The sequence below is a fragment of the Saccostrea cucullata genome, unplaced genomic scaffold, assembly GCF_032062105.1.
Source record: "Saccostrea cucullata isolate Sc308-1 unplaced genomic scaffold, CSIRO_AGI_Scuc_v1 ctg6781, whole genome shotgun sequence".
In the NCBI taxonomy this organism is placed as follows: Eukaryota; Metazoa; Mollusca; class Bivalvia; order Ostreida; family Ostreidae; genus Saccostrea; species Saccostrea cuccullata.
The window spans coordinates 1-16,523 of NW_026928100.1; the positions used below are offsets into that span (position 1 = coordinate 1).

At 34.2% G+C, this 16,523-nt stretch overlaps 1 protein-coding gene across 1 annotated transcript; it reads right to left on the reverse strand.

The window, feature by feature from the left end:
• Window positions 1-388: 388 nt before the first annotated feature.
• On the reverse strand, window positions 389-14,656 carry LOC134276407 (uncharacterized; the record flags this gene model as incomplete). Its single annotated transcript, XM_062758664.1, has 5 exons — window positions 14,498-14,656; window positions 10,389-10,563; window positions 6,765-7,044; window positions 6,297-6,439; window positions 389-470 (listed from the first exon to the last, which is right to left on the reverse strand). Coding segments are annotated over exons 1-5 (745 nt in total), but the record flags the coding sequence as incomplete, so codon positions are not given.
• Between the last annotated feature and the right edge of the window lie 1,867 nt (window positions 14,657-16,523).

The window sequence follows — 16,523 nt, forward strand, 5'->3', positions numbered from 1 at the left end:
ATTTTTTATTGGGATAAATTTTTAAATGTTATTATTAAATATTGTCTTGTTTAACTGGTAATTCAGGTATCCGGACGCTTCACATATCCGCACAAATTGACTGGGAACCAAAGCGTCCCGATAAATGAGGCTCCACTGTATATTCAATTCTGTATGAACTTATTTGGGGGTCAGAGGTCATAGAAGCTACATGCTACATGCTTGATCATGTAACCAACTCAGTTCATTTCCCAGAAAACATTTCAACATTGCTGTTTATTTCTTAATTAACCATTGTTACAATAAGCTATGATTATATACACACTGACAGTACATGATTGATACATTTTACACCTCTTGTATTTACTTTTAATCATGTTAATATCTACCTAATTCTATCTAAATATACCTGTGGTTCCTTTCTTCTTCCAAACACATCCTTTAACTACTATCACCCTTATTGTACTTTTCAACCACGAATGTTTATCAAACTTTAAAAAAAAAAGAAATTTGTAATCATCAGATTAAGACCTGAAAAACAAGATGTGTTTGTGAAACACTATGCACTTGACAGTAACTAAGTTCAAAATGATATTTTAGCATATAGGTCACAGTCAAGGTCAAAAGGTCATTGACCTTGGTGCCATTTGAAAGAACTCGATTAGTTGAGTATGCATAACAAATATGAAGTCTCACGGTTCAAAAGTAATAGCAAAAGTTAAAGTTGACGACAGAGAGAAAAAACAAACAACAAAACTGAGAAAGAGACTGACAGGACAAAAACAATATACACCCTGATCTATCATATAAAAAAGTGTTGTAATTCAACAGAGCTCAGCAGCAATAAAGTTTGAAAACAAGAGGCCCAAGGGCCATGAATCGCTCTCTGATAAATTGTACAATCTATCACTTCTATTAGAAACCTCCAACTCTATTAATATCATAAGGCCCAAAATGCATCAACTTACAAAGTTTGATAATATTTAGCCAGTTAAGACTGAAGATATTATAATATGATTATAAAATACCATTAGTTGATCACAGTGACCTACCTTTAGATTGAAATTTTCTGAGGACTCAAGATACATTAATTGACAAAGACTGATGATTCTAGTTAAGTACCTGAGATAATCAAAAGTAGGTCACCATGACCTACTTTTTGGTCAACATTCTCTGAACACCCAAGATGCATCATCTGAAAAAGTTTGACGATTCTAAGCCAATTAGTACCTGAGATAATTAAATATTGCCATCAAATGTCAAAAGTAGGTCATGGTGACCTACTTTTAGGTCGACGTTATTAAAAGACCCATAAATGCCTAAATTGACAAAATTTTATGATTCTAAGCAAATAAGTACCTGAGATATTCAAAATTAGGTCACCGTGACCTACTTCTTGTTGGACATTCAATGAAACCCTAAGATGCCTCAACTGATAAAGTTTGATAATTCCGAGCCAATAAGTACCAGATATAATTAAATATAGTCATAAAATGTCAAAAGTAGGTAACAGTGACCTACTTTTTGGTCCACATTCTCCGAAAACCAAAGATGCCTCAACTGACAAAGTTTGATGATTTTTAGCCAATAAGTGCCTAAGATACTTAAATATAGCCATAAAATGTCAAAAGTAGGTCACAGATACCTACTTTTTGGTCGACAATCTCTGAAAACCCAAGATGCATCAACTGACAAAGTTTGATGATTTTAGGTCAATAAGTACCAGAGATACTTAATTATAGTCACAAAATGTCAAAAGTAGGTCACCATGAGCTACTTTTTGGTCGTCACTCTCTGAAAATTCAAGATGCATCAACTCACAAAGTTTGATGATTCTTAGTCAATAAGTGCCTGAGAGATACTTAAATATAGCCATAAAATGTCAAAAGTAGGTCACTGTGAACTACTTTTTGGTCGACAATCTCTGAAAACCCAAGATGCATCAACTGACAAAGTTTGATGATTCTAAGCCAATAAGTACTGGAGATACTTAAATAAAGCCATAAAATGTCAAAAGTAGGTCACCGTGACCTACTTGTTGGTTGTCACTCTCCGAAAACCAAATATGCATCGACTCACAAAGTTTGATGATTCTAAGCCAATAAATACCTAAGATACTTAAATATAGCCATAATATGTCGAAAGTAGGTCATCATTACCTATATTTTGGTCGACATTTTTCAAAGACTCAAGATGCATCTACTGACCAAGTTTGATGATCTTAGGACTGAAGGTAATCAAAATATGAGTTTTGAACAATTTCAAAACAAATGTCGGCAAAATTCAAAAAGTAGGTCACAGTGACTTACTTTTTCATAAATATGTTTTTTATGTCCCAAGATGCATCAAAGTACAAGATTTGATGATTCTAAACCCCCCAGTGTCTGAAATAATGGGATTTACTGTTTTTGAAAGGATAAGTCATAAAGTCTAAAAATTAGGTCATGGTGACCTACTTTTAAGTTGACATTGACAATTGTTTGAGGACCCAAGATGCATCAACTGACAAAGTTGTATGATCATAGGCCTTAAAGTGCCCAAAATATGCCTTCAAATCAATTTGAAAACAAATCCCTGCTTTTGAGTTAAGGAGGCTGGGGGGTCAACATATAAACCAAAAATTAACCACCAGAATTAACTTATTTTTTTAGATATGGTATATTAAGCTGTCATCTATTATTTGGCAAAGAAAAAATTCCTATATTTTAGTTTTAATTTTTTTTTATTTTTTATATATTTATATGGAGCTCTTCTTTTAAAGGAGATCGAAATAGTCTGAAAATGGCTGCCACCCCCAGCCTCGTTAACATGATGTGAAGTCATAAGATGCATCAACTTACAAGATTTGATGATCCTTGTCCTTATAGTAAGCAATATATGTAGACACGTTTTTATTAATTGTAAATTTAGGTCAACTTTGAAGTGACCTTGAGACCACGCCCTTTGCCCCAGGGTAATACCCCGTGCAAATTTTAATCTTCAACATATCCTGATCCTTGCATGTAAGTTTGGTGAAAATCTGCCTGGTGGTTATGGAGAAGATTTTTTTGTTTTTTTTTCCTGATTATCTCCCTTTGTTTAAGGGTCCCAACCCTTATTAGTCCCCTACGGTGAAACCGGGAGGGAATATAGGTTTCCTCGGCGTCCGTCTGTCTGTCCGTCTGTCTGTCCTCGTCAGTCTGTCCCACTTGGTTTTCCGCACTTTTTTTCTAAACGCTTGCAGATATTGAGCTGAATTTTGGTATGTGAGTGTATCTTGATGAGTTACAGATCAATTTTGAATTTCGCTTGGCTTCATTGATTTTTGACAGATATTATGGCATTTTGAAAATTTTTCTTAATCGCTAAATTAAGATCGGGTTCGAACTGCGCTAACTTCCGATTGTCGACAAAAATATGAAGTGAGGAAAAGACGGTGGAGAAATGAGTTAAATTTTCCTCTTAAAGTGGATTATTTTATTAGTTTTAAGACATTTACAACTTGAAAATCTTTCAGTTTTACTTTGGACATGACTTTTGCTTATTATAAAATGACATCATAAAGAAAAAGGGGAACCCGGTAGGGGACATGTATTGCTTATGCAATACTCTCAGAATGCTTGTTTTAGTATAAAAGGTAGCCCTTGGGCCAAGGATACCCTGTGACAAATTTGGTACCGATTGGCCAAGGGGTTCTTGAGTTATGGCCCATATTCTAAAAAGTTTACGCACACCGCACAAATGGTCATAGCATTAGCTCTTTGAGCCTTTGGCTCAGAAGAGCTACAAAACCATTTTAGCATATAGGTCACTTTCAAAGTCACAAGGTCATTGACATTGTATTAATTCAAAGAACTTGATTAGTCAAGTATGCATACCAAAAAAGAAGCCTCTATCTCTCGTAGCTCAAATTTATGGTGAAGGTTAAAAAAGCTACCGTATAAGTGGAAATTTTAGCGAGACGCAAATTTAGCAATTTGTCCTTAAAAACTGGTAATTTATTTTTAGCGAGATGTTATTTTAGCGATCTTAAAATGCATATTAAAGGAACTATTACAAAAAAAATGCAATTATTTTTTAGCGATATTCAATTTTAGCGACCTCCGCACCATCGCTAATAATGTCAAAATTAAATCCTCACTAAAAATTCTACTTATATGGTATTTTTAGCATATAGGTCACAGTCAAGTTCACAAGGTCATTAACCTTGATGTCATTTGAAAGATATTCATAAGTAGAGTATGCATACTTAATATAAAGTCTCATCTTTTGTGGTTCAAAAGTTATGATGAAGTTTCAAAATACTTTTTAGCATATAGGTCACAGTCAAGGTCACAAGGTCATTGACCTTAGTGTCAATTCAAAGAGTTTTATTAGTGAAGTATGCATACCAAATATGAAGTCTCTAACTTTCATGTTTCAAAAGTTATGGCAAAGGTTAAAGTTTGAAGACAAAAAAAATTATTTTTATAGGTCAATCACAAGTTCATTGACCTTAGTGTCATTGGAAAGAGGTTAATAGTAAAGTATGCATACCAAGATGAAGTCTATATTTTTAATGGTTCAAAAGTTAAGAAAAAGGTTAAAGTGTGTAGAAAAAAGCTATTTTTTAGCATATAGGTTAGTCAAGGTCACAAAGTCACAGGGTCATTGACCTTGGTGTCATTTCAAAGAGCTTTATTAGTGGAGTATGCACACAAAATATGAAGTTTCCATCTTTAATGGTTCAAAAGTAATGGTGAAGATCAAAGTTTGCAGACAAACAGACAGACATACAGGACAAAAACAGTATACACCACAGATCTATCAATCCGAGCGGATAAAAATTGGAAATTTTAGGATACCATCCATGTACATAAAATGATGTATTTAATAGCGCAATGGGTATTAAGTTTTTGGTATGATCATGAGCTATGCACGTCCTTGCATCATATTGGCTATATAAAAAAATATTTTTAACTGTATTCATGAATAAGAGCATTGTTATCAGCACAAAGCTTGCTAAAATATGAAGCCCGCTTTTTTAAGTACACATACAGTAATCATATTACACATTGAAATCAGTGAATATTCGATTTTTGGAGTTTGTTATCAAATGAATATTGCTTCAGAATCTGCAAAATTTAGTAAAACAGGAAGTCTGCGAGTCATTAATGCTCACTAGTTTATAGTTTCAAAGTAGGTTATTCACAATTTTTTGAATTTATGATGTCACAAACTAGTCTGATTTTGCATTATTTTTTAGAAAAAGGACAAAATGGACAAAATTTCAACAATTTTATCTATAGAATTTATAGAGTGCAGGTCTGCTCTGGAACAATATTTGCATATTTAATTGATATTATTAATCTACACATTATATATCAAAATACTGAGCCTGCATGAACAAACCTGCGCTCAGTGATTTTCACTCAAAATATTGACACAATTTATACAAAATTTTCCATAGAAATCATGGAAATTTTAGATTTACGTCATTTTCCTGATGTCAAATCAAACATATTGCTGATAAAGACAACCAGTGCTATGAAGTCAGCATGTATCCCCATGTTTTAAAACATAATCAAATCTTACTCCTTCAACAGGTCAAAGTTTTATTTTGGGAGCAAATATTGGTTACTATTGAATAAAGTTCTTTGTAACTGACATATAAACAGAAATTTGACATCTGATTCAAACAGATATGAATCCAACCAGATGGCATGCCTACAGTGTAACCAAAGGCCGCTAAAATTTCAAGCATCTACAATGAGTAGAAGATGAGAAAACTGCAACAAAATTTTGTTACAGACAGACCCACAGATAAACAGGAAGTTGAAAACAGATTCATACAAATATCATGGCATGCCTAAACAAAGACTATGCTAAAATTTTAAGCATTTGCGGTGAGAAAACAGACAGAAATTTGTTTTGGACTGACACACAGAAACACAGACAGACATACAAGGGTAAAACAGTATTCCTCTTCTCCTTCGAAATGTGGGCCTTGGGGTATAATAGCAGGTTAGGTACCTTTTCTTATTCGGGATTGTAGGTTCCGATAAATATATAACTGAAAGCCCTGAATTATATTTTAAATTTTACCCTTACATCCTTACAACATGTTACGCAAGAAAGATCATGAAAGATCAAGATATTTCTAAAGAACAATTCTTTTTAAAGCTACCTTATCTGACTGGAAGACAGTTTTTCAGTTCATATTTCAATGTAGGGGGGGATATTAACCAAAACATTGCATTTTTTAAAAGCAATTTTGTATTTTTTCAACAAAGAAAAAAACTTAAGACAGAAATATAGGTCTTGATTAGATATGACATTAATAATTTCAAATCGCTTACATCTTTCTTCTTGCTAGAAGCCAGGCTAAGGATTACCTCCCCTGTCTCATCTATAAGGGTAATCTCTTTTCTATAAAATCTCTTCATCATCCCATTTTGCTTTGGCTCTGGTTTTTTAGTCTTTTTCAAGATTGCCAATATATCTGGAAGATTTTGAACACCAGTTTAAAATATTGATGTATATATTTACAAGCAAATTGAAATTTATGAGCTCCCCCCACCCCCTGCGGATGCAGTTAAAGGTACATACACACAAGATTGCCGCTTTTCCTAAGTATTAAAAATAAAATCAAAATTTGTGAAAGTGCAAGGATGTGTCAATCAAACCCATCCAAAGTCTAAATATCTTTTAGATGAAATAAGAATTTTAATTCATTTTCATGTGAAATGCGATTACAATATATAAGTCTTGATATTCTACAGAACTGATAACTTCAAATCTGTGTCTTTGCACCTTTAAAACCTCACCAAATTTCTGGGCATCCAATAAATTCTGAGAGGCCTGCCGAACCTCCCTCAGACATGTGGGTTTCAGATTCAAACCTCCATTTCTGCTTGTACCACTGCTATTCCCTGCTTTACTGACTTTCTTTTCACAACTTTGGACAGTTTTTTTATCAAGACAAATGATTTTTCCATTAGATGCATCTTGAAATTCTGTGCCTTCTGCAAAGTGAAGCTCATATCCATGGCCCACATTATTTGTTTTGTAGACATTCTTAATTTTGGCTCCTTTAATATAATATTCCTGAAAAAAAAAAGAACATGATCTTTGATCTTCATCCATGATCAAATCCTAAGGTATCAGCTGGTAGTTAAATAATAAGTTAGAACCTTTTCTTTCCAAGGAAGCTACAAGAAAGTAAAACTTACATGAGGAATGCCAATTATAAACACAGGGAAGGTATAAAATTATAATTGATACATGTTATAATTGACAAGAGGCCCATGGGCCACATTGCTCTCCTGAGCAATGTAGCTAGGAAAAAAGCATAAATCAATTTATTATTGAAAAGTTAAAACCCAAAAGTGGTCCCAACCAATCCTTAAAAGGGAGAGGGTATGATTTGAACAAACTTGAGTCTACACTAAGTAAGGATGCATGCATATTTCTTTAATTACCTGGCTTTATCGTCCTTTACATTTGAACTTACATTGTGGCCCCGCCATACACCCAGGGGTCATGAATTAAACAAAATTGAATCTACACTATGAATAGGACTAATTATGGCTTTGCTATTCTTGAGAAAAAGATTTTTAAAGATTTTTTTCTACATGTCTCTATTTGAAATACTTGGATTCCATGTTGTGGACCCACCCTACCCCAGGGGTCATGATTTAAACAAACTTAAATGTTCACTTCTTGAGGTTGCTTCCATAAAAAGAGGCCCAGGGGCCACAGCGCTCACCTGAGCACATCTGGCTTGAATTTAACCCCCCCTCCCCCAGGCGTTCATCATTTGAACAAACTAGAATCTACACTACCTGAGGATGATTCCATATAAATAACACTAATCACAGCTCTGAAGTACTTGAAAAGAAAATTTTAAAAAGTTTCCCTATATATCCCTATGTAAAACTTGGTTCGGCCATTTTGGCCCCACCCTAGCCCCGGGGGTCATCATTTGATCAAACTTGTATCTACACTACCTGAGGATGATTCCACATGAATTTCATCTTTCCTGGCCAGTGGTTCTGGAGAAGAAGTTTTTTAAAGATTTTTCCTATATATTCCTCACAGGCACTTGTTTCTATAATAAATTGTTGACCTATAGTATAATAATAACATAAGGAAATGAGGAATTATTATTATACTATGGGTCAAAACTTTATTATAGAAACAAGTGGCTGTGATATTCCTAAGTAAAACTTAGGTCGGCCATTTTGGCCCCACCCTTGCCCCGGGGGTCATGATTTGAACAAACTTGAATTCACACTACCTGAGGATGATTCAACATGAGTTTCACCATTCCTAGCCCAGTGGTTCTTGAGAAGAAGATTTTTTATAAATGTCATTAATTTTTCTCTAATTCATAATTATCTCCCCTTGGAAAAGGGTGTGGCTCTTCATTTGAACAAACTTGATTCCCCTTCACCCAAAGATACTTTGTGCCAAGTTTGGTTGACACCAGTGGTTCTTGAGAAGAAGATGAAAATGTGAAAAGTTTACGACGACGACAACGACTACGACAATGACAGACAACGGACAAATTTTGATCAGAAAAGCTCACTTGAGCCTTCAGCTCAGGTGAGCTAAAAATATCATTATTCATGCCTTTGCTATTCTTGAGAAGAAGATTTTTCAAGGATTTTCCTATTTATTTCTATGTGAAATTTTGATCGGCCATTGTGGCCCCGCCCAAGCCCCAGGAGTCACGATTTGATCAAACTTGAATCTCCACTACCTGAGGATGCATCCATAAAAATATGGATATTCATGCCTATGCTATTCTTGAGAAGAAGATTTTTAAAGAATTTTTCTATATATTTCTATATAAAACTTTGATCAGCCATTGTGGCCCCGCTCTACCCCCAAGAGTCATGATTTGAACAAAATTGAATCTACGCTACCTGAGGATGCTTCCATAAAAATATGATCAGTCTTGCCTATGCTATTCTTGAGAAGAAGATTTTTAAAGAATTTTTCTATATATTTCTATATAAAACTTTGATCAGCTATTGTGACTCCGCCCTACCCCTGGGGGTCATCATTTGAACAAACTTGAATCTAAACACCTGAGGATACTTCCACGTGAGTTTCATCTTTCCTGGCCCAGTGGTTCTGGAGAAGATTTTTAGATCATTGCATCAAATTCTCACTACTGGTATTTCTAAATTATCTCCCCTTAAATACATGTAAAGGCATGGCCCTTCATATGAACAAACTTTCAATCCCCTTCACCTAAGAATACTTTATGCCAAGTTTGGTTGAAATTGGCCCCGTGGTTCTTGAGAAGAAGTCGAAAATGTGAAATGTTAACGACAACAACAAAGACAGACAATGGACAAAATTTGATCAGAAAAACTCACTTGAACTTTCGGCTCAGGTGAACTAAAAGTATATGATTTGTCAAACATGGTAAACATGGTAAAAAAAGGTTTTTAGTTATAGCAAACATAATCATAATGAATTGATTCTTACAAAAATGTGTTTTTTCGTTCCCTGTTGTTCTAAAATATATAATTATCAACTTGACAATTATAACAATTTATGTCATTATTCAGGAATTAAATGTCCCTGGCACTGTAAATGTGCTTTATTGTACAATAAAAATGCATTAGAACTAATTTACCGTAAAATCCCTTTTAACCGCCCCTGACCCTAAGCGCCCCCATGGCGTTTTTTCCATTGTCAGAAATTAAAATAAGGGCCTCCTCTACAGTGATCAAAATAATATAGCATCGTATCAAAAGTCTGCCACAAGTTGAAGAAAGTAATCATAAAACTTGTCTATTATCCGATATCTCAGTGGAAAATTAATCATTTAGTATAATTTGGGTGAATTGTCTTCACTGAGGGTAAATTTAAGTTAGACATTGTTCAGTTGTTCTATGAATTTATTTTTTTTCAAAAGATTTTTTGAAGTTAAAATATGACATTAACTTTTATCATGTTTATAATGAGATTACCAAAATAACTGCCCCTCTTTCCATCTTTTCCCAATTTTCGAAGCACCCGGGGATGGTTAATACTAATAGGGATTCTACAGTAATTCACCATTACATGTATAGTAAAAAATTCTTTTAACAAAGTGCCAAGGACAGGTTATTCTACTCGTAAATGTTGTTATATAAGCTTTACAATATGTTAAAACCCCTAAGAGGAATGAAAATAACTTCGATCTAGGTGTCAATCATAATAAGCCTGTTCAGCATGATAATCATGTTTATCCTATAACATTTGACAGTGTATAATATAGTTAAGTTTAACTTTAACATAGCAATTTCAGCTGTTAAATTCTGTAAAATTTACTTTTTATACTACAGGTATATGATCATGTTTTTTTTTAATACCTTACGGTAACAATAAAGTAATTTAAAGATATACAAGTGTTAATTGAGTATGACATCAATTGTATTGCAATTATTTACCCTATTATGTGTCACTTTTGATGCAACACATTCTGCCAGACTTCCAAAGGAAATGCCTACAATTTTGGAAGTTTCATCCTCTAAAATTACCCTGCATATTTTTCCATCGCCACTTTTGAAAGGGGCCACTTTTGTCTTTTCGTTTGTGAAGGAAAGTTTGGCCTTGATCCTCCAGCTGGAAAATAATTGGCAAATTTATACATTAGTAAATACATGAAATAGTTGAATCTGATTCATTGAGCATCATTCATTTAAAAAAAAAAATAATAATTACGCTGAAAAATGAAGCCATGCATGCCCTCTTGCATAGCAATTGTCAGTATTGGTTGATGATATGGTATTTAAAAAAAAGAATAGTAACTGTGCAAAGTTCAGTGTAATCTGTCATGGTAATATTTATCTGTATAAAACATTAAATATTACATTTGTATCAATACATGTATTAAATACTGCATGCATGTAGTTGTGGGTAACATTTAATATCTAACATTTAAAAAATATTTAACCAAGGCTGCACCTCGATTGACAATCATGACAACAATCAATCTAATTAAAATTAGATCTCTGATCCGCTCCAGTTTGATCGCTTTGTGTAGCGATCAAACTGGAGCGGATCAAAGATCTAATTTTAATTAGATTGGACAACAATTTTCTAGAGGATGAAATTTTTCAGTTACATTTATTATTTATTATAGGATCAAACATTCATTTTGCAGAATTTATTGATTTGTAAACTCATGCCTTTGTACTCAAAAACTGAATAAACAAGAGATGTTTGTAAAACACTTATGCCCCCCTCCCCCCAAATTGGAATTTTTCCAAGTCCAAAATGCATAACTCTGTCCAAAATGGTGCGATTGCGATTATACCCAAAACAGAACTTGACCTAGATATTCATGTGATATATCTGTATACCAAATTTCATTTTAGTATTTACAACGGTTGTGAAGAAAATGAGCGGAAACTGCAAATATTTGAAATTTTTCTAAGTCCAAGGGGCATAAGTCTGTCAAAAATGGTGCGATTGTACCAAAAGCAGAACATGACATAGATATTAACTTGATTTATCTGTAAACCAAATTTCATTTCAGTATGTACAACGGTTGCAAAGAAAATGAACGGAAACTGCAAATAATTGAAATTTTTCTAAGTCCAAGGGGCATAACTCTGTCAAAAATGGTGCGATCGTACCCAAAACAGAACTTGACCTAGATGTTCATGTGATATATCTGTATATTAAATTTCATTTCAGTATGTACAACAGTTGCAAAGAAAATGAACGGAAACTGCAAATGATTGAAATTTTTCTAAGTTCAAGGGGCATAACTCTGTCAAAAATGGTGCGATCGTACCCAAAACAGAACTTGACCTAGATGTTCATGCGATATATCTGTATATTAAATTTCATTTCAGTATGTACAACAGTTGCAAAGAAAATGAACGGAAACTGCAAAAAATTGAAATTTTTCTAAGTCCAAGGGGCATAACTCTGTCAAAAATGGTGCGATCATACCCAAGACAGAACTTGACCTAGATATTCATGTGATATATCTGTATACCAAATTTCATTTCAGTATGTGCAATGGTTGCGAAGAAAATGAGCGGAAACGAAGTGGACCGACAGACAGACCGACCGACTGACAGACAGCAGCAAAGCAATATGCCCTCCCTTCTTCGAAGGGGGGCATAAAAAGCGAAGCATCATAAAATTTCTTTTTATTATTAAACACTATATGAAACAGTGTAATGTTGACTTATTGTTCTAGGTTTGCTTATATCCAAAGTAGAAATGAGTCGTAATATGGTGGGACCTATGGAGTAAACAGTATCATGTCATACATTTTGACAAACTGAAAGCATGAAAATGCGAAAACAAGGAAAATTTATAATCATAATTATGACAAACAATACATGTACTGTGCAGTATACAGGGAAATGTTCACCTTTGTTATACCATATGATGGTGTATATACATGTAGCAATTTTTTTCTACCCAGAGGGAATTTTAAAGGCCATTAGGGTCCTGTAGTACCAGGCAGCTCAATTGAGAAAAAAAGCTCAAAGTAGAAGAAACTTATTAAGAAGAATTTTTTGTCATTTAAACAAAAGTAACATATCTTGCACATGTTGTGTTTAATTTATGAATATCATGACATTTTTAAATCCTGCTAATTTGTGAAAATTGTGAAATTCGTGTACCGGGTAAATTTGAAGAGAGAAAAAGCGTTGATCTAATCACCGAAATGCCCTTAGGAATCACTGAAATGCCCCTACTAATCACCGAAATGCCCCTAGAAATCACCGAAATGCTCCTAGGAATCACTGAAATGCTCCTAGGAATAACCAAAGTGCCCCTAGGAATCACTAGGAATTGTTGTCACTACACTACAGTAAATTCACAAATACTCTTGTTTCAAAAAGACAGCATAAAAGATCGATCGTCTCCTCACATGACATATGCTTTTATACTGATTTCTTTGTGTTTGAGTACGTATCATGCTTGGGTGAATTTACTCACAAAAACTCAGAATTCGGCTCTCATTATTTAATTTTCTAAGAATTTTTTTGAATTTTAATTACCGTACATAAAATACCTTGATAAAGGTATTTGTAATACCCTGATAAAGCTATATAGCTTTATCTCATACGTGTTGGTGATACAGGCCGTTGGATAAACTTATGCCTTATCAACGGGTAGATGCTTTATCAATAGCACTTCCGGTTTTGACACGAACCCTCGCTTCAAGATTTTATTTTATTGAAACTTTTATTTGTGAAAATTGTTGCACTTATAAAATGAATGATAAAGGGTAGCAATATCGTTAAAAGCAAGATGTCAAAGAAGTGTCTTATTTTATCAAGGAACCCGTTGGCTATTTGAAGACAGATGTTACCCCCCCCCCCCCCCTCTTAGATCGTTTTCGGAGAAAGTAAAGCCTGATGTACCAGTTAAGTTGTTGTTATAAGACTCCTTTGACATCTTTAACAATGCTTTCTTATATTATACTATTATATTATATGCCTACCTAGTAATGTAGGTGTAACTTACCATGGCTCAGCAAACAATCTAGACAAAGTCTAGGCCCCTAGCCTTGCCTAGCACGATTTGTACTGCCATCGTAAAAAGAGTTGATTTTCACGATCCCCATAGTCCTAACAACTTTCAGTCAGAAGTTCGTTTGATGTAAAGCTCCAGCAATTTTCACATGATGTTTTCAAAGACACAGATAGCAAATATTCTAAATTTTGAACTCGATCTACTTTCTCTCGACGCATGTAAACATCAACGGTGCTACGTCATCAAGTTATACGTCATCAATTTGATTTTTGGCAGTCATTCATGTAGTTTCGCAGGGGAAGTCTCAAAGTTTTGTTAAAACGAAAGTCGTATGAGATAAATAGAACATCTATAATTGTGTGATTTGATATTGGCTTTATCCAACTCGTTGAAATGGTGTATATTCGCTCGGCAAACCTCGCGAATATATACACCATTTCAACTCCTTGGATAAAGCCAATATCAAATCACACAATATAGATATCCTCTATTTATCAAGCTATATACCTTTATCGGGGTATTGTGCTGAACCTGTTCGTATCTTGTATATTAGCGAGCGCAGTGAGCGTCACGAAGCGACGCTCGTCACTGCAAGCTCTTAAAGCAACCCCTGTGCGAAGAGAAAATTCGAACTACTGCTCATTCGTTTGATAAAAATTTTTGACGCAGCAATTTGGACCCACAATGCACCACTTGTTAAAGCTTTGTTAAAACTTACGTTATTGCGAAAATAGCTGCAAAAATTCAACCAAAAGTAAACTAGCCCCGATTTAATGGATAATGGATAAAAATTGAAGATAAATAGAAAACGAAACATTCTTCATTTATTTTCAGCACTGTTCAGGGTTCTTTTTCGAAATGTAACTTGCATTCGACGTCATGTGACGTCATACATGTAGTCTAGAAGCACCAAATGTCACGTGCAATTTGACGACCCGATCTAAATTAAAACAAAATAAACATCTGCGCTCGCCATAACAGTAGCACCGTAAACATATTATAAATTAAGTTTAAAGTTATTTCTTTTGGCCTTGATTGATTTTTGACTTACTTGCTGGTGATCTTTAGATTCAGCTCTGCAATATGTTTCAGTGGAAAATTGTCAGTCTTTGCCATGAATACAAAATATTACTGTCAAAATTGCAATATAAACACTGACAGACCCCTCTCTCTGATAAAATCAAAGGAACTCTCGAGCTTTCCGATTTGATTTCCGCGGGAAGATATATGTATTTACGAAGCAGGACATCTATTCACAAAAAATCGTAAGTTTACGACTACGACTTTAACTTACGATAATCCTAAGATAAAAGTTACGAGCTATTCACGAAAGTGGTCGTAAGATTGACACACTGTCGTAAGTGAAAAACGGTCGTAAGATTTTCTTTTCCCTAGTTACCGACAACTGCTCATGCGCAGGTGACGCAATAAATGCGGGAAACCCGGTCGATTACGCAATCTTGATGTACAGTGATGTCGCCACTATATATACCATTATAGATTTCTCAGTTTCCGACTATATAATTCACTGCAACAAGACTGAAAAAATAAACACATATGTACATAAGTTGTAGGTAAGTATTGTTCAAATACCGGTATATATAAAAAGTAAAACTGTTATTCCTTTTTTAAAAAAAAAAGCATTCCCTTGCAATGTATGGTGTTAGGGGGGATAAAGTAACGCTATTGTTTGTTTGTTTGTGTGTCAGGAGGGGTGGGTTAAGAGGTACCGGTGAGTGCGTGCGTGCATAACGGAGGTTTAGCAAATAATACAGGTAACTCTCGAAACCTCGAAGTCCGCGGGACCGAGAGAAAACTTCGAGAGATCAAGAGTTCGAGTTTTCAAGAGTCCGGATTTTTCCGGGTTTGTTTGACAGGTTTTAAAATTAGTCATACCGGATGTAATGATTTTCATGCAGTTCTTACCTTTCACACGTGGTTTTAACAAATCAACGATATGTTTTCGTATTTTAAGTGAATATTTATTAAACTGAGTAAAGCAAAAAATGTACATCGTCAGTTTGTGTTTTTGAAATTTGTTTCTTATCATACGGATATCATTCTACTCAATCGTTACATGTATATGAAAACGACATAGACCAGCGTCGTGTGGTACATAGCATTGTGATTTTTCCAAACATGTGCATTGAACGAAATTCTGTATGTATTTGTCCAAAAAAGTCGTCATATTGACAGCGAGGCTGTTTCTGAATTTTCATATTTCCTTAAACTTTGAAACTGATTCGAAATAAAAATTTAATTCATTAATTGTTTCGTCTCGTAATCTGCAATTACAATTTCTCAGCGACACTACGTTTCTAAATTATCGTAATACAGACGATGATAATTATTTTGATAGCATATAGGCACCATAAGATTAATTATAAATCAATTATCACCTTGCAGAATAAGTTTCACCTGAATAAAAATCTCGTTTCACGAGACCTGCGTCTTCTGCCTGGGGTCATTAAATGTCCAGGTAAAGTTGCTAATTATGTAACTTTGTATACACAAAGCCACTTCGAGGTATCAAGGGTGAATTTCAATAGAATATGCACAGCGGGACTGCAATTTTACTTCGAGAGATCAAGGGTTTCGAGAGATCAAGAGTTCGAGAAATCAAGAGTAAATTTGCTTTGTTATATAAGGAAAAAATTCGGGACCGGAGACTCACTTCGAGCGATCAAGAACTTCGAGAGATCGAAGTTCGAGCCATCAAGAGTTACCTGTAATTCATATCAGGATCGAAATGCCTTATGCCCAGCCCTTTGTTAAAAAAAATATTCATTTTTTAAATTAAATCATTAAAAAAAATTAGCGCCATACAGAAAAATAAAGTCTGAAATATTCACACTTAGGCTAATTAAAACAATTTTACAAATCAAAAAATAAATTAACATTTGTGAAACCATGTTTTGTATAGGAAAAAGTATATGTTAAGCATTAATAAAAGACCATTTTTGCTAGAAAATGTTTTAAAATTTTATTCAAAGACCTCTTTTCAAGATCTATCAGTTGGAGAATTACAAATTCGATAAGAAAATATCAAATACTTTCATTCAGACATTGACCATACA